This window comes from Pteronotus mesoamericanus, unplaced genomic scaffold (assembly GCF_021234165.1).
Source record: "Pteronotus mesoamericanus isolate MK-2021 breed Mesoamerican mustached bat unplaced genomic scaffold, CSHL_Meso_final scaffold_36, whole genome shotgun sequence".
Taxonomy (NCBI): domain Eukaryota; kingdom Metazoa; phylum Chordata; class Mammalia; order Chiroptera; family Mormoopidae; genus Pteronotus; species Pteronotus mesoamericanus.
Genome location: NW_026555313.1, coordinates 12,381,708 through 12,406,058, shown reverse-complemented (window position 1 = coordinate 12,406,058; position 24,351 = coordinate 12,381,708). Strand labels below are relative to the sequence as shown.

At 39.5% G+C, this 24,351-nt stretch overlaps 1 protein-coding gene across 1 annotated transcript in view; it reads right to left on the bottom strand.

The window, feature by feature from the left end:
* Positions 1 to 23,007, bottom strand: part of RAB39A (RAB39A, member RAS oncogene family) — a 28,597-nt gene extending 5,590 nt beyond the window's left edge. The window contains exon 1 of the mRNA XM_054592205.1: positions 22,781 to 23,007. Coding sequence (XP_054448180.1) covers positions 22,781 to 23,007 — 227 coding nt within the window. The remainder of the gene's footprint in view (positions 1 to 22,780) is intronic.
* Positions 23,008 to 24,351: the final 1,344 nt, after the last annotated feature.

Sequence of the window (24,351 nt, the reverse complement as noted above, 5' to 3'; positions counted from 1 at the left end):
TTTAGTTTGAGAAAAGCCAGAAGTCACAGGGTGCCAAATCTGGGCCATAAGGGCCTGAGTCACCTGGCTTATTTGATGTTTTTGCCAAAAAACTCTGCATGAGACATGATGCATGAGCAGACACATTGTCATGATGAAGCTGCCATTCACCAGTTGCCCATAGCTGTGGCCTCTAGAATCATCCAAATAGTTTCCATGGAGGAATTTTCAAGCTTAATGCAAAATTTGATGCAGCTTTGTTCCTCTACTTGCTCAGTCATTTTGAATTCGATGGCCATACATTACACATGCTCATTCAGTGGCATCTACTGCTCCCACTGACTAGTAGAGTGAAATATTCATTGTTCATGCATGTACATTCTAGTCCACTCTCCTTGGCTGCCAGGTTACATTTATGTCATGCAAACCATCTGGTTATATTAACAATAGCTGGACTTTTTCCAGACAGAGCTTGTTTTATGTACCATGAAAATACGATAGCCAGTAATCTCTGAATTTTCTTTGGTGGAGGAGTATCCCTTAATCTGAAGCATGCTGAAAATAACATCTCCAAAGACAAGCTGTGGTTATCTTATGGCCCCTACCAAGAAGAGAGAAGCATAATATTTGGTGGACGTTTTTGGGTTTTGGAGGATACTTGTATAATATTTGGATGTACTTCTATAACCCATTAAGTGGGACACCCAAAAGGTCACCAACCAGCTTTAATAGGGCTGAAAGCAAGGTAAGTCCCTTAAGCTGGTTGAAGCTCAGTGCAAGCAGCTTTGCCACTTGGCCCATGGGCCACCAGTTTCAATGGTGCCTTCCTCAAGTGACTACAGCAGACTAGGATGCTCTATCAAGCCTGGGGAAGGTTCCACTGGAAAATTACAGCAGTGGCATTTTGGCATTAAGATATGCTCTCTTTGTCAAGAGCAATTACAATTTTGAGAAATAGTTGGTGGCTTACAACCTTTCTTTAGTAAGAGATCAAATGCCTGGCTGTGGAACAGCAAGTGACTGTGCAATCTAAATGCTCATCAAGAGCCATATGTTCTATGACTCATCAAGCTGGAACTTTGTTACCAAGCATAAGTCACATATATAGGCAGGAATAGGGGTGGAACCTGAGGGGACCTAGAGCAACTAGGCTCAAACACCCAGCATGTCCCACCCTCTCAATGTATGGCCTTATTTGGATTTTTCTATATTTAAAGAGGAAAAAATTTGAAGTCTGCCTTATGGATGGCTTGAAATGGTATGCTGCCGTTGGTCAGCCCCACTCAGCTTGAAGGTCAATGGAAAAGAGAAACCCTAGAATTTGTGGAACTTCTCCCAGAGGAAGAGGTGGAGAGATACAGGTAAGAATCTATACCAATTTATGAGCAGAGGCTAAAGGTTTGGCATGTTGGAAAAAACAAGAACGGAGGACTGATAAGGAGGTATTGGGGAAGAGGTATGTCAATGGGTCTAGAGTATTTACATACTGGTATCCTATGTGAATTTCACCAAGAACCCCCTCTGTGGAGGAGTTCCTAATAATCAGTGAAACAAAACGTTCTGTCCAATAGGTTAAGAGTCAGTACACTTTCACGCCAGTTTGGACTCAAAGTGGTCATGGTGAAGAGATGGATGGTGTGACTGGGCTCAACAGACTTTCCCTTCCCTGGACTGTCACTGCTTAATATCCAATTTCCCAGCAGCTACTGAAACCTTGGATATGGTACTTTACCCTGGGAGGGCCATCGTGAAATAGATACTATAAGACATTTAATCTGGACTCAAATGATACTAGAACCACCATCCATGAACTTCTGAAATGCCTTATATAGCCATGGTGTCTCATACTTTGTACAGAGTAAAGACTTCACTTAACAGAGGAAGAGATAGGGAAATGGGCTGATGCCAGGGCATTTGTTGATCTTGTCATTACCACATAGAGGCACCTATAAAACGTGCCCTATAAAACTGTGGAACAGATAATGAGGTTCAGCTATGCCAGTGTTCAGATTTGTAAAATTTTGGCATGATCCTTCAGGACGTATATGTTCTAAACCAGCGAGGAATGGAGTAGATGGTATTTTTCACCCATGAGTAGTGCTGTGGTTTGGGCAAAATGGGGTGAAAGTGGGGTGATGTTGCCTCTCACATCACACTTAATAAGTCACTAAATTTTTTTGGTGCTCCTAATCCCTTTAACTCTAAATTATGTTGATATAAAGGTTTTAGTATCCAAGGAAGAAATGCTTTCACCAGACAACTACGTGATGCTTCTACTGAATTAGCTGAGATTGCCAGGTGGCCATTTGGGGATTCTCATGGCAGTGGGTAAACAGGCAAAAAAGAGACAAGAGTTTCATCAGGCCCACGTTGGCCTTCAGTTGTGCTTGCTGCCTAGAACTCCTGGGATCTTTTGATTCATGCCAAGCCTGGTGTCTCCAGCTTCCCATCAAGTCTCTGTGCCTCAGACATGCTTCCTGTTACTTTCATTTTTGATTAAGGTCCTTAAGTTGGTTTTGTTGCTGGCAACCAAAGACCCGATTGATACAGTCTGCATATATTTTGTAAGAAAAGAATGACACAAAGTTATAAATATTTATAAACTTCCAACAGTTCCATTCTTTGTTAAAATTATTGTGCTGAAAAACAAGAGATCTACCCCTCCTAACAAATTTTAAGTGTATAGTAGAGTATAGATAACTATAAGCACAAGTTGTAGAGCAGATCTCAGAACTTTTTCCATCTTGCATGACTGAAACTCCATATCCATTGAACAGCAGCTCCTCCCCTTCTCCTCCCCTCTCCTCCCACCCTCTGGCAACCATTCTTCTATTTTCTGCTTCTATGAGTTTGACTAGATACTTCATATAAGTGGAGTCATGCATTATTTGTCCTTCCTTCTGTGACAAGCTTATTTTACTTAGTATAAGGTCTTCAAGATTCATCCATGTTGAGGAATATTAGAGGATTTCTTTTTTTAAATGGCCGAATAATATTCAATCATATGTATATACTGCATTTTTAAATTCATCCACAAAGTTTATTCTTATATGTATATTTGCTTTAGAATAGAAAAAAATGGTCTCGTTTATGTAAACATTTCTGTTTTTCCTCTTTTATTCCTGAAATACATAGACAAATGATATTGAGAGCACTGAAAGCTTACATTTACAATGAGTTATTTAATATATGAGAATGCAATCAACTGTGAATGATATTCTTCGGTGAATTTGGAACTTATTTTTTACACAAATGACATGATCACTAGGATTCTAAAACATGTAAATGATATCTCAAATTAAACAGTTACCTAGTTTCCTGAAAGGTGTTAGAAATAGGATGCTGTTGTCATATGAAGGACAAAAATCCAAAGGCTACAGAATGTTCAATATTATTTACACAACATAGTTACTTATATATAAAATTTTATCTGAAAGTGGCAAGATTATATACATCTTATATGCTGTTATTATGAACTTGGTTGGACGTACACAGACCTCTTTAAAAAGCAACAAAATATAGAGCGCTTGTGAACTTACTTAGGTAAAATGAACCAGATGTTCCATCCTGGAAATGCCCTTCTTGTGGCTTTGCCAATTGTAAAATAGGCATTTAGAAGAAAGAAGTACTTTGATGCCAAAGGCTGTTGGCAGCAAGCAGCCTATGAAAGCATTAGTCTTGTGAGAGCCTCTGTTCACCATGACTTTACACTCCTGCCTCCCTTCTGGGAATAGTTATTGTGGTTTATTTAACTGCTTACTTGCCTTGTGATCTGGGCCTTTCTAACTGCTTTCATGAGACTAAACAAGTCTTACCATTCTATTTATTACTACTGATGTTAACAGTCCCTGCACTTGCTTAAGATTCTGAAACTTGAACTTATAACATATTTTTCTTTATACATATAAACATTAAAATTTGTTTTTAAGTGGGAGAATAACAGAGAGGGAAAAATTCTTATCTCCTTTTGATATTTTTGGTAAGGGTCTGTAAAGTCAAAAGAGAAATAAGCTGAAAAATCACAAACACTATAAGCATCTAAGTGAAGTAATCTACATTTTCTAAAAAACTACTGCATTTAAATGAGAAGTAATCAGTAATTCAAACTGTACTGTGCAGTGGATTCTGGAAGGCAAACAAGTTTGTGTAAAAATTGAAATAACTTATTTAGAAATTAATGAGAAATATTTCCAGCTTCATTAATTACCTAGAAGGTGATTATGAAAGGATGATTATTTTCTATCTGGTATTTTACAGTATAATAACAAACTTTACTTATCCCAATGCTTTCTGAATGCTTTTTCAGAACAAAGATGAGACAATGACCAGCTTCTCATGATTGCTGTATTTTCATTATAACAGTGCTTTATGTGATCTAACAAAATTAATTTTTTTTCCTTGGGTTATAATTCTCCAACAATTTTTGTGATTTCCACCTGTTCTCATATGACTTCCTCTAGGCTGTTTTGTCCCATCTGCTCTTTTCCTTCTTTTTTTCCCTAAGTTAGTGGTTTTTTCAAAGTTACATGCGCACATTTACCATACTTTCTATTCACATTCCCCCAACTTGTCAATATCATGGAATCATAGTTTTAGAAAGATCATTTCTAGCACTTCTGTTATTCTGACCATATAGACTCTTTCCATCACTGAGCCTTGGGGTAATTTATGACTTCTTTTCTTTAGAGTTAATAACTACCTTTCATATCAGTCAAGATAGACTAGATTATGGACAGTAACAAAATCCTACTTCTCAATAGGAAGATAGTTAAAGACTCTGGGCTGTATTTTAAAACTATCACATGAGGCTTCTGCTCAAATCCACCGGCCACAATTTGTGATATGATTCTGCTAAATGCAAAAGGAAGTTTATTCCTCTTATGTGTACAGAAGAGGCATCAAATATGAGTGAGCACTAAGTCTCTACCACATCTTCTTCTTTCATCCTTTTTATTTTTTGCAAAGTTTCCCATGGATTTTTCAATAACCCAACCCCAAATTTTCTACTAGTTGTCCTCTTTTAAGAAGTTCATTTGCATTAGCTTTTCTGCCAATTTCCTCTTTCTGAAGAGGTGTCTCCTACAACCTTTTGCTCCAATCTGGTGTTGGTATTTACAGCGGAGAGATCACCTAGGATCTCTCTTCACCATCTTCCTATAATTTTAGCTTTGCCTTTCTTCACAGGTAGTTCCTCTTCATTCCTAGTTTACTCCCTTATTCGTATGTGTGTAGCACTTCCTCAGGTAGCTACCAAAAAAAGATTCATGAAGTAATATTTTGAAATCTTTCACATTTGATTTCTGCTCTCACAGCTGAAAGATAGTGTGGTTGGATACAGAATTCCTTCAGAATTTTGAAGTCATTTCTCCACTGTCTTCTAGCTTCAACTGTTGTTTTAGGGAAGTCTGAGGCCAATCTGATTCCTAATCTTTTTTATAAAATTTAAATCATTTTTTTAATTTGCAATTACAGTTGACATACAGTATTATATTAGTTTCAGGTGTATATCCCAATGATTAGACATTATATAACATTAAGTGATCATTCTGATAAATCTACTCACCTGACACTATACATAGTGAGTAGAATATTACTGACTATATCTACTATGCTGTACTTTACACTCCCATGACTATTCTGTAACAACCGATTTGTACTCCTTAATACCTTCTCTTTTTCACCCATCCTCCCCAATGTCCCTCTCATCTGGCAACCATCAAAATGTTCTCTGTATCTATGAATCTCTTTGTTCTGCTTTTTTGTTTATTTTGTTTTTTACGTTCAATTGCTAATAGATATGAATTTATTGCCATTTTATTGTTCATATTTTTCTTTTTCTTCTTATTCTTTTATTTTACTTTATTTTTTTCCATTGCCAGGGAAGGGTGAATGGTGTGAGCCAGTTTGATGGAGACTCAGATCTGGCACCTGCCTGCATACCCTTTTCAACATCCACTATCCCCACCCCTGTCCTCAATCACCACACTGTTGTCCATGTCCATGAGTTCTTTCTTTCTCTTTTGCTCCATTCCTCTCTTCTTCTTTAAAAACCATTTAACATTTCACATAATACTGGTTTGGGGGTGATGAATTCCTATAGCTTTTTCTGGTCTGGGAAGCTCTTTGTATGTCCTTAGATCCTAAATGACAGTTTTGCTTGGTAGAGTAATCTTGGTTGTAGGTCCTCGCTTTTCATCACTTTGAATATTTCTTGCAAATCCGTTCTGGCCTGCAAAGTTTCTCTTGAGTAATTAGCAGAGAGTCTTATGAGAGCTCCCTTGTAGGTAACTAACTGCCTTTCTCTTGCTGCTTTTAAGATTGTTTCTTTGTCTTTAACCTTTGGCATTTTAATGATGTGTCTTGATGTGGGCCTCTTTGGCTTCATCTTGTTTGGGACTCTGTGCTTCCTGGACTCGTTTATCTATTTCCTTCACTAGGTTAAGGAAGTTTTCTGTCATTATTTTCTCAAATTTCTTGCTCTGTAAATTCCAGCCACCCCCATGACATAAATCTCAGGACACTTGAATTTGCCCTAGAGGCTCCTTACAATATCCTCATTTAAAAAAATTCTTTATTTTTTCTATTCTGATTGGGTGAGTTTTTGTTGTTGTTGTTGTTGTTTTCTTATGTTCCAAATAGCTGCTTTGATTCTTGGCTCCATCTACTGTTGATTCACTGTAAATTATTCTTCAGTTAGTGTATTCTTCATTTCTGAATGGTTCTTTTTTATGGTTTCCATTACCTTTTTTTATGCTGTTGAAGTTCCCACTAAGATCAACTACTTTTCTCCTAAGTACACTGAGCATCCTTATAACCAGTGTTTTGAACTCTGTATGGAGTAGATTGCTTGCCACCATTTTGTTTAGTACTTTTTCTAGAGTTTTGTTCTGTTCTTTCATTTGGGACACGCTTCTTTGTTTCCTCATTTTGGCTGCCTCCTTGTGTGTGTTTCTATGTCTAAGGTAGACCTGCTATGTCTCCTGGGCTTGGTATAGCGGCCTAATGTAGTAGGTGTTCTGTAGGTTCCAGTGGCAGACTCCCTAATCACCCAAGCTGGGCACTCCAGGTTTACCCACCACACCCACATGGGCTGTGTACATCCTTTGTAGTAGTTAAGCCTTGATTGCTGTTGGCATGCCAATGGGAGAGATTTATCCCCAGGCTGAATGGCTGTAGGGACTGGCTGTGAACACTGACCACTATGGAGGATCAGCTATGCAGGTGCCCAATCCACAGAGCAGGACTTTCTTCAGTGGGGTTCTGATACCTGCTGAGTCCACCCCTTGAGTATGTCATTTCTGGAGGTTGTTGGCTGGTGCTTCCATGTGGTCTGAAGTTGTCCACTGGGTGTACTGGCTCTGGGGCCTTCTGGAAGACATAGGCCAAAGTTAGCCACTGCCTTTGTTCTGCCCAGGGCCACCAGGCACAAGCTATAAAGCAACCTGCAAATGTCTGCTACTTGTGCTGGGCTTGGAGGTGCCCAGGTGAGGCCACGCTGTGTAACAAGGCCGGCTGCACTACTGCTGGGCCTGAGGCCACTTAGCGAGAGGTACGGGGCACAGTGAGGCCAGAGGCTGCTGGTTTGAGATTTGGAGAAAGTCTGAAGTATGAGCTGCAACAGTCCATTTGTATGGAAAATCCACTGTTAATACCTTGGGTTGGCCTACAAGTTGGGTGGGGCAGGGGGTCAGGGAATCACCAGGGAAGGGTGAATGGTGTGAGCCAGTTTGATGGAGACTCAGATCTGGCACCTGCCTGCTGGCTTTTTGGAGAGAGGGCTCAGAAAAGAAACAATGGCCTCTGCCAGCACTTTGGTCTGGCAGAAAGCTGCCCTGATGCCAGACAATTCAGTTTCTCCTCGTATGTCCCTGTTGCCTTTGGAGCTGCTGCCCTAGTGCTGGAGCTCAGAGTGAGTGAGTCAGAGTAAGTGTGTGTGTGGACCCTTTAAGAAGAACTTTTGGGGGCTCAAGAAGCCTTCTGTCTCATTCAGCCACAATCCTTGCTGGTTTTTATAGCCAGGAATTATGGGGACTTCTCTTCCTGACATTAGAACTGTCGGCTGAGACCCCTGCTCTTCAGGGGAGCCTCCACAGCAGGCATACTCCTCCCGATTTTTATTTGCCACATGTGATTGTGGGACCAGCCTGTTCTGTGGCTCCACAGCTCCTATTAATCTCAATGTGGGTTCTTCTTTAAGTCACTAGTTGTAGGACTTTCATTCAGCTAGGTTTCAAATGATGGTTGTTCAAATGATGGTATAGTTGTAATTTTGATGTCCCTAATTTTGCTGACATATCCTTCAAATTCCAGCATCAAGGACCACCATAGGCACAGATGACAAGTTCTTGGTTTGGTCTGCCTCTGAAACTTATTTTAGTACTTAGTAGCCTTCACCAAAATTATTTTATTATCATTTTTTTTTTTGCCATGAGTATTTATGAGAAAAACCTCTCATTGGCTCTCAGTATCTGTTCTCCTTGTCTTCCCTGAGTAACACAACTCCATGAGTGCTAGCTGGCACATAGAGACTCACACAGAGTCTATGTTCTCCACATCTCTTGCAGTTAGTTTTGGTCGTCACTAAGTTTGGATCAATGGGACATGAGAAGTTGTATGTGCCATCCAAGGTTCATCTCCTTGTAGTAGCCTTTGCCCTAGGCTTCCTTTTTCTCCTTTCTTCTTCCAAGGAAGTGGCAATGACTGGAGAACCCTGAAAACAGATGTGGAGGCACAGCCGCCTTGGTAGCCCAGAACTGTTCATTTTGGACTATTATTATAGGAGAGAGCAACAAAGTTCTATATTATTTAAGTTACCACATTTGGGCAATCTCTGTTACAGCAATATAGTCCGTACTTTACCCAGTATACAGACATCATAAACCTTCAATGTGAGACTTTATCTTATTTCTATTTATATGTAGAGCTTGACATACAATTAAGCTAAATAAATGCATGGATTTCCACAAGTACATCATTGTCCTGATTGACTCTCCAGAAAAAAAACTGGGCAGCATTTAAGGACTGGAAAGCTACTTTACTTCATAGTATTTTTGAAACTTTAGGATGCCGTAGCCAGTATTTCATTGGAGCTTTGTCCAATAATCATCACTGTTCCTTGCCTAACAAGGGGAAAGACTGCTTCTATAGTTCCCCACTGCAGTGGCAGTGTTCATTTCTGTTACTAGGCGTAGCAGTGCAGCACTGAGTACTTCACGAAGGGGAGGGTTGAGTGCCATTGCAGCCACAGGTGTTTGCTGTCAGTTATCAGTACTGCTTTTATTGTATAAAGCTACTTCCCCTTTTATTTTCTGAATATAGCAGTAAAATAGTGGTTTGAGTGGACATAGTAATTAACTCTCCAGAGATGGGAGCAGGGGTGGGATGGTGCAAACAAAATACTTTGCAGGATGGAAACTATCTAACAGTGTATTAATAAAACTACAGTCCTTTGACTATAGTTACTTATCTACCAAAATGGCCAGCATGTTGACAACAGCTCGGTTGACCTCTGCAGCTTCTTTCATATGTGTCTCCCCCCTCACTTTCTTGGACTTTGCTTTTAATTCTCCTCTCACTAATATTCCTTGCCTCTAATAGTTCTCTGCTATACAATTACTTAACCTCTCCACTGTTAATTCTCTTTTTAGAGTCTGTTCATCTATTCTATTAAATTTCAGTCTTACATGCCGCCTTATATTTGCTTCATTAACTTTTCCTTTCCTTATCCTCATGGGTTTTCTGTAGCCCTTTAATATCTATGAAACCTAAAATTGTGAAGTTTCATTCATTTACTTCTTTATCATTCTTCTTGTTTTCATAGTGATTCTAACTGGACAGTTTTGTGCTTAAAGCAAGTGATAATGATATTGCATTATCTATGTAAAAGTGGCCAGTCAGGCAATAAGATAAACCTTTTAATTTTGAATAAGGGGATGAAAATCAAGGGGCTTGCTAGAGCCTATAAACCCTAAAATACAGTAAATGTTTTAAAAGGAAAACTTGATGAAATCATCCAGATGCACCAGCAAAAGAGACAGAAAGAATGAATCATCAGAGAGAAGCTGTGAGAGGTTCTCAAATATATCCTTAAAATTTAAGGATTTTCTATACTTTTTATTTGAAGTATCGGTTCCAAAAGTGCTTGTATCTCTGTCTCTGTCTTTATATCTCTATCTATTGGTTCCTAAAATACTTTGCGTAAAATGACTCTGGGTTGGGAAACACCTTAACTGCCTTGAGGATTCACAATGTGTGTTAATTATGTGAAAAGCTCTGAGAAATCCTGCAACAACCTACCATTTCCAAAACTATTTGATCGAGAAATACATTTTTCAAATTACACCTATTAAAAAAAGAAAAAGGATAAAAACAAAAACAAAAAAATCATATTACACCTATTTCTATTATTCTGAAAAAATACTACTCTGAAGAAAAATGATGAGCAATACCTAGAATTTGAGAATCCTCATACCTTCTTTTTTAAAAAGAATATTTTATTGATTATGCTATTACAGTTGTCCCAATGTTTTTCTCCCCTTAATCCCCCTCCTCCCTGCACCCTGCCTTATCCTCCAGCATTACTTCCCACCACTTAGTTCATGTCCATGGGTTGTACATAGAAGTTCTTTAGCTTCTCCATTTCCTATACTATTCTTAAACTCCCCCTGCCTATTTTGTGCCTATTATGCTTCTTATCCCCTTTACCTTTTCCTTTCTTCTCCCCCTCCTCCTTCCCACTGATAACACTCTATGTGATCTCCATTTCTGTGATTCTGTTCCTGTTCTAGTTGTTTACTTAGTTTTTGTTTACATTTTTTTAGGTTCAGTTGTCGATAGTTGTGAGTTTGTTGTCACTTTACTGTTCATAGTTTTGATTTTCTTCCTTTTCTTAGCCAAGTCCCTTTAACATTTCATATAATAAGGGCTTGGTGATGATGAACTCCTTTTACTTTACCTCAGGTAGGAAGCACTTCATCTGCTCTTCCATTCTAAATGAGAGCTTTGCTGGATAGAGTAATCTTGGATGGGGTCTTGCTGCTTTTAAGATTCTCTCATCTTTAATCTTTGGCAATTTAATTATGTGTCTTGGTGTGTTCATCTTTGGGTCCAACTTGTTTGAGATTTTCTCAGCTTCCTGGACTTCTATGTCTATTTCCTTTGCCAGACTGGGGAAGTTCTCCTTCATTATTTTTCAAACAAGTTTTCAATTTCTTGCTCTTCCTCATCTCCTTCTGGCACACCTATGATTCAGATGTTGGAGTGTTTAAAGTTGTTTCAGAGGTTCCTAAGCCTCTTCTCATTTTTTTGAATTCTTGTTTCTTCATTATGTTCCAAATCATTGATTTGAGTTCTGGTTTCTTTCCTTTCACTATTAGTTCCCTGTCTATTTTTCTTTATTTCACTTTGTATAGTTTTCACTTCTTCCTTTACTTTGCTGCTGTACTCAATAATTTCTGTGAGCATTCTGATTACCAGTATTTTGAACTCTGCATCTGATAGGTTGGCTATTTCCTCGTTGCTTAGGTCTTTCTCTGGAGTTTTGATCTGTTCTTTCATTTGGGCCATATTTCTTTGTCTTGGCACACCTTTTACGTTGTAAGGGGTAGAGTGTTAGTTATTCACTAGGTTGTGGTGCTATACCGTGGAGGAGGGGACAGAGAGGGAACAATGCTGCTTGCTCAGCTCTCACCCAGGCTTCAGCCACTTCCCTCCCTTCACACAAGTGGACGGTGCCCTTTCCAGTGCTGCCTTGTTGCTGATTCCTGGGTGGATTGGCTTGTGTACATTCTAGGACCCCATGGGCCTCTCCAATGGAATCTCATGTGAGACTGGGAGTTTCTCCTGCTACTGCAACCCCCTGCAACCCTTGCTGATTTTTACAGCCAGAGGTTCTGAGGCTTTGCTGGAACCCGGGGTTGCACAGTCTGTCTTGCTCCCCAGCTGTTCCTCCTGGTTAATCCACACGCAAATGTGGGTCTCCCAATTGGCAAGCTGTCATTTCGCCTGCCTAGTCCACCAGCTGCTGCCTTGCTGTTCAACATGGCTATGGAAGAGAAGTTTTAAAAAAGTCTTTGTGTGTTATCCAAAATGACTGACAATGCCTGAAAATGTCTTCTTTCTGTCTCTCTCAGACTAATCAAAGCCCTTTCCTTTATGTGAAAAGTTTACTGTGGTGATCCATATACTCACAATTTCATCTCTAACTTTTCTCTAGCTCTTGCTTTGAAAGCTATGTATGTGGCCAATGTGTAAGCACAGGTGGCCAACATTGCAGTGTGATGAGAGGAAATCCCATCACACATCAGCCACAAATCTATAACTCTGCCCAGAGGGAAAAATGGTGCTCATTCTCTTTTAGAATATATTAAGTACTACTGGCAGGACCCTTGAGTTGTTTTTCACTATTAATAATTTTGTGTGTCTTGGTTTTCCAACTGCTTCTTTCTGTAAAGCTAAGATGAAGAACTAAGGAATGGCTTTTTGATTGAAATGTGAGAGAGAACAGGAAGGAAGAATAGGTCAAGGTCTTATTATCTGAAAACGTAAAGAAAAGTGGGAAATCTCCAAAATACCCAAAGTGAGCTTTACCTACTTAGCAATTTTGCTTACTGCTGGACCAGGCCCTTTAGACATTTGGTGTACACTACTTAGTTTACTTGAGGATGTATATCACAATGCAGCAGCGAGGCCATGTCTACATATGATAAATCAATGAATTTATTGAAGAAAAAAGAACTCAAAAAAACAATTACAGGTTTTTCATATTACTGGTTAGTTTCTTGACTGTACTGATTATGCAATCATTCAAAATGGTCTGAATTGCCTGAGTGGACAGTGAAAATCTTTAGAGTATAAAATACGTTTGGCTACATGAGTCATCTTTCCACATTCTGTCTCACTTGTTAGAAATGATGCTGGCTCATTCTGACATACCATTTTACTCTGGAATACCATAAAACAGAAACTTTTGGGGGGTGACTGCTCACTTCCTTCTTCTGTGAATTTCTCCTTCCCAAAAGGTAGAATGTCACAGATTCATTTGCATTGTATCTGTACATATGTACATACTACATACCTAATATATTTGTATTATAATAGATTAGTATTATATGTAAGTACATCTTAATAACTGACTGTGGGGGAGCTGATTCATTGATCAGTCAAGTAGCCAATGAGATATTTTCTTTCAAGAAATTAAGTAAAGGCCTCAGAGACTGAGAGAGTTGGGAACCAACAAAGTTGGAGAATGAAAATAAACTAGAAGGAGAATCCACAAACTCTTGTTGTTAGAGTTTCTGAACTTTTGGATACCTATGTGGTCAGTTTTTGTTCTTCATGAGATCTGTATTATTTATAATTTGTCCCTTATTATCTAAACTAATTTGACTCGTCTCTGGCCAGTGGGGCTCAGTTGGTTGGAATGTTGTGGTATAACCAAAAGGTTGAGGGTTCAATTATGGCCTGGGCACATACATAGGTTGTAGTTTGATTCCTGGTGTGGATGTGGTTACATGTGACTGCTTGGGTTCAGATGTGTATGATCCCCAGTCAGAGGATCCAGAGGCCCATCTCTGGTCTGGGCATGTTTGGGAGGCAACCAATTAATGCTTCTCTCTTGCATGGTTGTTTCTCTCTCTTCCTTTCTCTCTCTTTTTCTCTCTCTTAAAGCAATGAAAAAAAAAATGTCCTTGGGTGAGGATAAAATAATTTGGCTAGATTTCTGTTACTTATTATATAGTACAACTTAATTTTAACCTAGATATTATCTAGTTTCTCAATATAAAAATATAGCCTAGCTCTGGCTGGTGTGGCTCAGAGATTGAATACCAGTCTGCGAACCAAAGGGTCGCCAGCTCGATTCCCAGTCAGGGCACATGCCACTCAGTAGGGGGTGTGCAAGAGGCAACCACACATTGATGTTTCTCTCCCTCTCTTTCTCCCTCCCTTCCCCCCTGTCTAAAATAAAATCTTATAAATACATATAGCCTAGCTTTCTATTATTTTTAATAACTTGGAACTACAGTAGACTGCAATGATAATGGTACTTAATTGTGGACAATCTCTGATTTGTTACAAATGCAATTATGAACTCACCAATCCAGAATCAGAAAATCTTTTTTATATGGAAGACTGAACCACAGTAAAGAGGGTAGGCATCAAATATGGTCCCTTTAAACAAAACACATGAAACTGTTCTGTATAGGCATTTTAAAAGTTTTCTTAGGGAGAAATATAAAATGTTCACATTGCTTACTTTTAAAAACAAGAGCAGAAAACAAAGTAAGCTACCTTTAAATATTAACTTCATATTTTGAAGGGGTAGAGAGAAAATCAGACATAAGGAACCAGAGAGATAAATAAGGGGAGATAAACTAAAAAGAAAATGCAAGTAGGAGACACATTAACATTAAAAGAAAGGAGAGAAAAAGAAGAAGGGTGGGAGGAAACTATGAGTAGAAACAGACAACGGAAAAACTAAAATAAGGTAAAGGAGAGGTAACACATATGTGGAAGAGAAAGATACACAGAAGAGGAGCTAAAGAAAAAGAGAAGAAGCTGGCAGAGGGCGAGGGAGAGGCCTAGTATGCTTAGTAGAATTAGAGGCCAACCTGAGATTTTTTTGAGGGGGTGGGAGGGAATGGGGAAGGCTGTCCCTTATTTAGCACTTACTCCTTATAACCATTTGCTAAGTTAAGTTTGCTGGATAACTAATTAATGTCTGCAGGTCTTCCACTGCTCCAAACCTCAAAACTTGAGTGGCTCTGCTCAAAAAATGTGAGTAAAGCAAGTCATTAAGGCAGTGTCTCTCAAATTGTACTCCTTAGAACACCAGTTATAGATTTCCTCATTTCAAAAATTGCCTCTCAAATAAGTTTGGGAAATATACTTTAATCAAAGTTCAACAGATCTCTTGCCACAGTACTTCTTAAAGCCTTAATGATACACATTTCTAAGACAGTGCTATATGAAATACAGGGATTTCCAAACTTATTTGATTACAGAAACCATTTTTTAAAAAAGATTTTATGGAGTGCCAAGACAAAGAAATGTGACCCAAATGAAAGAACAGATCAAAACTCCAGAAAAAAGTACAACTAAGTGAGGAAGATATAGCTAACCTATCAGATGCACAGTTCAAAATACTGGTAATCAGGATGCTTGGAGGAATGATTCCGTATGGTTGCAAAATAGAGGAAAAAATGAAGGCTATGCAAAGTGAAATAAAGAAAAATACACAGGGAATCAACAGTAAACGGAAGGAAACTGGACACAAATCAATGACTTGGAGCAGAAAGAAGAAATAAATGTTCAACCAGAACAGAATGAAGAAACAAGAATTCAAAAAAAAAATGAGAAGAGGCTTATGAACCTCTGGGACAACTTTAAACTCTCCAACATCTGAATCATAGGGGTGCCAGAAGGAGAAGAGGAAGAGCAAGAAATTGAAAACTTATTTGAAACAATAACAAAGGAGAACTTCCCTAATCCAGAAAAGGAAATAGACTTCCAAGAAGTCTAGGATGCTCAGAGAGTCCCAAAGAAGTTGGACCTGAGAAAGCACACACCAAGGCACAACATAATTAGTTACCCAAGATTAAAGATGAGGATAGAATCTTAAAAGCAGCAGGAGAAAAGGAGACAGTTGCCTACAAAGGAGTTCCCATAAGACTGTCAGCTGATTTGTCCAAAGAAACCTTTCAGGCAAGAAAGGGCTGGGATCAAGTATTCAAAGTCATGAAAGCTAAGGACCTCCATCCAAGATTACTCTATCCAGCAAAGCTATCATTTAGAATGGAAGGGCATATAAAGTGATTCCCAACTAAGGTAAAGTTAAAGGAGTTCATCATCACCAAGCCCTTATTATATGAAAGGTTAAATGGACTTATCTAAGAAAAAGATCAAAACCATGAACAGTAAAATGACAACAAACTCACAACTATCAACAACTGAACCTAAAAACAAAAACAAACTAAGCAAACAACTAGAACAGGAATGGAATCCCAGAAAGATCACATGGAGGGTTATCAATGGGGAGGGGAAGGGGGGAGAATAGAGGAAAAGTTATAAGGAATAATAAGCATAAATGGTAGGTACAAAATAAACAGGGGGAGGTTAAGAATGGTATAGGAAATGGAGAAGCCAAAGAACTTATATGTATAAACAATGGACATGAACTAAGAGGGTAGAATGCTGGTGGGAGGTGGGGTGCAGGGTGGATGGGGAGAAAAAAAATGGGACAACTGTAATAGCATAACCAATAAATATACTTTAAAAATATTTTATTTTTTTTTAAAAAGACTGTATTTATTTTTAGAAAGTGGAAGGGAGGGAGAAAGAAAGCGAGAAAAACATCAATGTGTGGTTGCCTCTCGTGCATCCCCCACTGGGACCTGACCTGCAACCCAGGCATATGCCCTGACCAGGAATCAAACAGGCAACCCCTTGCTTCGAAGTCTGGTGCTCAATCCACTGAGTCCTACCAGTCAGGGCTATTTATTTATTTTTGAAGACAGGGAAAGGGAAGGAAGAAATTGAGGGAGAGAGAAACATTAATGTCAGAGAGAAATATCAATCAATTGCCTCTTGCACGCACACTGGCTGGTGACTGAATCTTTAACCCAGGCATGTGCCCTGACCAGAATTGAACCAGAGACCTTTTGCTTTGCAGGACAATGCCCAACCAACTGAGCCACACCTGTCAGGCACAGAGCCCATCTTTTAAAATGAATCCCAAGGGTGAATGTTCTGCACAACATACTTTGAGAAGCAATGTATTAGGAGGACATTATTCTCTGAGCTTTATAACCAGTAGCTGTAAATATAACACCTCAAAGGTTATAACAACATGAAAGGAAATAGGAAAGGGCAAATCTGGTCTGAAGCCTCAAAGTTTCCTGTTCCCTACAGCCAATATTGCTATTTCTTTATCTCATTTTATTTTCATATTGCCCTAAGTGTTTTTATGGGAAAAGTTTGAATAACACTATCTTATATCAAACTATACTATGAGGCCATAGTAATCAAAACAGCATGGTATTGGTATAAATACAGGCATATAGATCAATGCCCAGAAATAAACTCAACGCCTATATGGTCAATTAATATTTGACAAAGGAAGCAAAAACATACAATGGGGTATAGATAGTTTATTCAATAAATGGCATTGGGAAAATTAGATAGATGCATGCAAAAAATGAAACTAGATGATCTTCTTACATCATACACCAGAATAAACTTAAAATTGATTAAAGACAAATGTTAGACTTGAAACCATAAAAATCCTAGAAGAAAACATAGGCAGTAAAATCTCAGACATTTCTTGTAGCAATATTTTTTTCTGATATATTACCGTGGTCAGAGAAACAAAAGGAAAAAATAAACATGGGACTGCACCAAACTAAAAAGTTTTGCACAGCATGGGAAACCATCAAGAAAATGAAAAAGACAATCCACTGAATGAGAGAATATATTGAGTAATGATATATCTGATAAGGGGTTGATATCCAAAATTTAGAAAGAACTCGTATGACTCAACACCAAAAAACCCCTGCAAATAAACCAATTAAAATTTGGCAAAGGACCTGAATAGACACTTCTCCAAAGAGGACATACAGGTGGCCAATAGACATATGAAAAGATGCTCAATGTCACTAATCATCAGAGAAATGTAAATTAAAGCCACAATAAGATATCACCTCACACCTGTCAGAATGGCTGTCATCAATAAATCAACAAACAACAAGTGCTGGTGAAGCTATGGAGAAAAGGGAATCCTCATATGCCATTGGTGGGAGTGCAGACTGATGCAGCCATTGTGGAAGACGGTATGGAGTTTCCTCAAAAAATTAAAAATGGAACTGCCTTCTGACAAAGTGACCCCACTTCTGGGAATATATTTGAAGAAAGCTGAAACATTAATTCCAAAGAATGTAAGCACTCCTATATTCACTGCAGTATTATTTACAGTCACCAAGATTTGGAAGCAGCCCAAGTGTCCATCAGTAGATGAGTGGATAAAAAAAGCTGTGGTATATTTAAATAATGGAATACTACTTGACTGTAAAAAGAAGTAACTCTTACCTTTGGCAACAGTATGGTGGACCTGGAAGATATTATGCTAAGTGAAATAAGCCAGTCAGAGAAAGACAAGTACTATACAATTTCCCTTATATGTGGAATCTAACAAACAAAATAAACAAAATAGAAACAGACTCATAGAGAACAGATTGACAGCTGTCAGAATGGAAGGGGGCTGAAAAGCCAGGTGAAAAAGATGAAGGTATTAAGCAAAGAAAAAACCTCATAGACATAGACAACAGTATGGTGATTACCAGAGGGAAAGAAAGGTAGGGGAAGGTAGAAGAGGATAAAAGGAAGATAAATGGTGATGGAAGGAGATGATGTATTATAAAATTGTACACCTGAAACCTATATAATTTTATTAACCAAAGTCACCCCAATAAATACAATAAAAATTAAAAGAAATAATATCTATATTCCTTTTTTAAAAAGATTTTTATTTATGTTATTTTGAGAGAGAGAGAGGAATGGAGTGGGAAAGAGAGGGAGAGAAACATTGATTAGTTGCCTCTGGCACAGCCCCACCTGGGGACTTGGCCCACAACCTAGGCAAGTGCTTTGACATGGAATTGAACCAGCAAACTTTTGGTTCACAGGTTGGCGCTCAATCTACTGAGCCACATCAGCCAGGGCTAAAACCTAATGTTCTTACATTTGATTCTCTCCATACTTCTAGCCCTTCCAATGTTTATCCTTTTTAACTCTGTGTTAAACAATATTCTTGTTTCCTTTCCTGCTAAATCTTTTCCACCATGATGATTAAAAATTAAAAGTGGTGATTGCTAGTTTCCCTGTAACTCCCACAATGCAAAATCCATCTTCCCATCTTCCTGGCCACATGGTGGCCCAGTCTAAGTCTGACCTTATATCTAATTTCTTCTCAATGAATTGAGAGCTGAAGTGATTTGTACCATGTTAATCTCACTTTCTTAAAAGGAACATTGCTTGCTTTAGATCTTTCCTTTTCCCTTCCCCTGAGCTGGAACACAGCGTCCACGAAGATGACAATGTCCTAAGAATAACAGAAAAATGAGAAAGGAAGGGACCTGAATTATGGCCTGGAGAAGAGCCACTCCACCAACTTGGACCATTTAACTTAAGACTGTTATGCAAGAGAAATAAGCTTGTATCTTTAATGGGAGAACTGAATTTTGACTTGCCTTAACATAGCAATTTAACAATTATCCTCACTAAAACATATTGTTAATAATAAAAACTTAACATTTGAGTATTATATTACAATTTACAGTATGTTCACATAGACATTATTTTTTCTAAACCAGCTATTTTCAACCCTTTTCCTCTTATCTCATAGCACACGCAAAGTACTAAAATTCTGCAACACACCAAAAATCCATTTTTTAAAAAAATGTAAAATTTTGATTCATTCACAGCAGATGGCTATTGTTGTGTTGGCTGTTGTCATTTTGTTTTTTAAATTGGACAATTTCAGGGAAAAGAGGTTACTGCCCCTGACTAAATAGTCAGGCATTGCATGTTTTAAAAATTCTTGTGGCACATCAGCTGAAAATTGCTGTTCTAAATCTTCTTCATTTTCACTTTGTCTCATTTTATTTTTTTCAAAGTAGTTATTGTCTGCTAGCATGTTAATCAGAACATTGAAAATTAAGGAATAAATAAGTAAATAAATGTGTTTATTATATTTTAATAAAGCTGGGGGAAAAAGAAAACTAAGGCTAATTTTAGTTACAAGTACTGGCTCACTAGTTATTTTGTAACATTTGTCTGTTTTAAAGCTATACCACAAGCTGCCTAAAGGAGGCTCATTTTTGTTAGTTTGTAACTAATCACTAATAAATCTCAAAATATGAAATTTCCCAAATTCCTAATGGTATGATTTATGAATGACAGAAACATATTATATCTTTGTGAACTATAGTATCTTTCTATGAAATAAATGTTCAGGGATATCTATTATTCAAAATAAGTATCTGTATGTTCCTGAAGAAAGATACAGAATGATTTAACAGAACACTTTATGTGCAATTTTATGGTGAAACATTCTGCTAAAAGAGAGAAAATCAAATAATTGGAGGTAGCTACTGAAATATGTATGTATGAGGGGGATCCCCCCAAAACTGGAATTATCATCTAGAGGGCAGGCCCATTAAAATACAGGGTTTCCCCCACTAGGTGAGTGTTCTAGAAACCCATCTGTATCAGTGTACCAGCTGGCGTTATTATGAGAGGTCACATTCAATTTCGGTGAATTTTTCTGAAGACTCTTTCAATGCATTTGTTCATTCCATGATGGGTGATTTACAAGCACACCTGCCCACACTGCACTGACCCTTCAGCAGTTTTGGACCAAAACTGACATGACCACCATGCCCCACCCTCCTTATTCACCCGATTTCACCCCAAGTGATTTTTTTTGTTTCGTTTCCCCAATGAAAGAACTCCTGAAAAGGAAATGTTTTGCCAATGTGGAAGAGGTGAAACAGAAAATAGCAGAAGCACTAAAAGGCGTCACAACTGATGAGTTCAAAAACTGTTTTGAGCAGTGGAAGAAAACGTCTTGCTAGGTGTATTGCCTCAAATGGAGAGTACTTTGAAGGTGACAGAAGTTTAAACATGTAAGAATATACAATCTTTTATAAATAAATTCTGTTTTTTTTGGGGGGGGTGCCTCCTCTTATTTATAAATATACCTTTGGTAAAGAGCCAGACAAAAATAAAGTATGACTCATTGTCAGTAAACATTTTGTACATGTCTTTGCATTATTATGGGAGTTACTACTCTGTTAACTCCCATAATAACATATATAAAATGAATTATTATTTACATTCTTCTTAAAGGTAATTATCTATCTAGCAGAAAGGTCTTTAAGAGCTGTCTAATTACCCTTTACTCTCTTGTCAATAAGTCCAGGAGCTACTTTTAAGGAAACAATTAGATACAGTGAGACTTTACTACTCATGTTTCTTGCAGTTGCAATTCACAGTAGATGCTAGAAGTTTACAGAATAAAAGAATAAAAAACATGTTTTTATTATATTCACTTTAGCGGGGCAGAGCAAGAGCTATTAGTAAATGTTTTTTTCCCTGACCCTGATATATTTTAGAATTCATCTCTGAATGTGATCACAAGAAATTTGCAATCCATGTTATAATGGTAAAATTTTAAGGAATCTTAGAGATCTTAATGGCTTCTTCATTTCACAAATGAGGAATCAGAAGCTGGAAAAATATTTCAATTACTGGAAGTTTCTTGAAGAGGAAGAAATTTCTTCATGAAATTCTAGGTATTGCATAATTCAAATCAACAACCTTAACATCTTTTCTGAAGGGCTGGTCTTACCATCTTTCCACTTTGTACATAGGAAAACTAAGGAATAAGCAAGCTAAGCAGTTCACTTGTATTATCCCTATGAATCAGTGTCATAGCTGGGAATGGAAGCCAAAACTTTAAATGTTGGAGCAATCTCACAGAAGTCGGCTGATCTCATAGAGAATGGGTGCTGGCTGGGGGTGAGGAGGAGCCATGTTTGGGAAGTCCCCTCATGGACGTACTGTATTTCATAAGCCAAGTATTTGCTTAAGACTGCAAAATGTTTGCTTACGGATTTGAAATCTTAAAAAACACCCCCAAAGACCGCCATATATCAGATTCCCCACCTTCCTCTAAAAAAGTGTCCCCGAACCCTAGAAATTTAAAATGTGCTTTATCTCTGGTTCAGTCTTAAATATCCAGGAAATACATACAATTTACATTTAATTTTTATTTGCGTAACATGGGTCACCTTTGTGAAATCCTTCTTCAGGGTCTCAGCGAACATTCGGAATGAGTTACTCGTTTGAATTCCTCCTTCTGTTTAGAAATGTATATTCGGATGTATTATCACCCTGGAGCGTGAAGTACCCATTATAAAAGAATAAATAAAAGTTCCCGACAAACCTCAGCATATTCTTCCCACCAAAGCACCAAGGACGACAAACTTCTAAAGAGAGCTTAACCTTTAAAAAACAAAACAAAACAAAACAAAAACAAAACAAAACACCCTCAGCTGTGCCTGTGTCCCCGAAGTTACACCCGTGGCTGTACCAGACACATTCCCACGGGTCAAGGCCCGGCATTTTTGATGACCACGTTCAGTGCTGTGAGGTGTTCAAACCATTCCCGCATCCACCTCCCTCTGCATGAAGAAGCTCCATGAGGTCACGCAGTAACCTGGGCCTGAGCTCCGCTCGCTGTAAAGCTAAAGGGGTCAGTCACGAATGTGGGAACCTTACTTCGCAGTTCTTCCGAGCCGCACAGAAGGGAAGCAGCTTGGTTAGAGGAGGAAAAAGCGAGCTCGGAGGAGGGTGTGCGCCGCGAGGGACGCTGAGTTTGGGGCGAAGGCAGCAGGCGGGCCGAAGAGTTAGGGACCAAAATACCAGCTGGGGCTGAGAGAGTTGGGAAGAGGGGGGTCGGTGACGGTGACCCCAGTTCAGGCGGGTAAGGAAAGGCTGAAAGGGCGCGCAGGAAATGAGCGCCAAAGAAAGAAGTGAGTAATTGCGGAGGAGGAAGTCGTTCCTGGAAGAGGAGGGGCAAAGGGGAAGCGAGAATGGAGTGTTTGCACTTTCAAGAGGGAAGGGCCAGAGAGCCTCTCCCCACCAGGGCTTCCGCTGCCGAGGTTTGTGGAAGGGGCGCCGGGACGGACGGAGGGGGCGGCGCGGTCCCCAAGGTCCCCGGCTCTCCCGGCGCCAGCGGCCCTACCTGAACCGCTCCTGCCCCGCCGTGTCCCAGAGCTGCAGCTTGATCCTCTTGCCCGGCTCGATCTCCAGCAGGCGGGAGAAGAAGTCCACGCCGACAGTGGGGTCGCAGGCGGGGGAGCGCAGCCCAGGAAAGCGGCCCTGGGTGAAGCGGTGCAGGAGGCACGACTTGCCCACGGTGGAGTCCCCGATCACGATGAGGCGGAACTGGTAGATCCAAATGGTCTCCATCACTCACGTGCCCCGCGGGCTCCGGGGCCACCCCGCCTTCCCAACAGCCCTGGTCAAGTTCGGCCGCGGGAACTGTCCCTTCAGCACCTCTCGGGTGCCCGCCCGCTGGCTTCCAGCATTTTCCTGCGGCTGCGGCCGCCGCCTGGTCCCCGCCCTCCCTGGAGCGAGAGGCGGGGCCGGCCAGGCCTCGGCCGCGGGGCTGGGCGGGACCGCGGCGCGGGGGAGGGGGAAACAGGCCAGCCGCGCGGGCTCCCGCCCCGACTTCTGTAAATCACTATCCCGCAAAGCTCACTGGGCGCGGGTGAGAAAGTGGGTGTGGCGAAAGGACGTGACAGAAGCAACAACCAATGAAAATGAAGCGAGGTCCTACCCCAGGATGGTCTGTCAATGAAAAGTGAGAATCATTTTCTTGCAAGCGTCAGGGCGGGCTCGTCAGCTTCCAGCTCTGATTTTGAAAGTCACAGAGGCTATAACGGAATCTGGGTCATTGCTGGTGCTTCTTCTTTGACAGGTTTGACCAGTTCTGTGGCCTCCGTTATCTTCCAGATTTCTGAAGATTCTCGTTGCGGCTTCCTGCTCTTTAGTCCTGCTGAGCGTCACCTCAGAGGCGTTCTCATGTGATGGAGTTTGAGAGCACGATCGAAATAAATTTGCAGAGAAAGTTATGGATGCTTCTGCAAGTCCGTTGTTCCTACCAGAATCTTTTCCTCACTGCTTTCCGTACCAAAGAAGAGTGAGAATAATGCCAAGTATCGTCTCCATACTCTCGGGCCCGGAAAAGGAGAGAAGAAGAAGAAGAAAAAAAAGAAAGAAAGAAATGTTGAGATGCTCAAAAAAGATCCCATTCTTCTCGGTGTCCGTTCCGTAAGGTAGAAAAATCCTAATATGGTCTCAAATTAGCTTGTCTGGTCAAGGACCTAATTAAACAAAGGACACTTGAATTCTGGTGAGATCTTACTTTCTCATGCCTTTCTTAAAACTGGAAAATAGTGAATTCGAAGTTAATTTTTTTTAAGTTCTAAAGTATACTTTTGCCAAAATAAAATTTTCTACAATTCCACTTTTTTGTTTTGTTTTTCCTAGCCCACATCGAAACTTGTACTATCGTTATTATCCTTCCTTTCTTGTTTTGGAGGAAGGGGATATGTTTAATCCCCTGCCATTTATGTTTTTAGGACTTTTTTCCAACAGTTGATCTCTATTTCATCGCATTTGTACCTCAGATCGCCTCCTTTCCAATTATTTCTACTCCTCAGCCTATAAACATACTCAAGTATTCACAGTCCTAAAACTAAGCAAAGTATCTCTCTCTTATGCCTCTCCTTTAGAGTTTTGCTTCCTGCA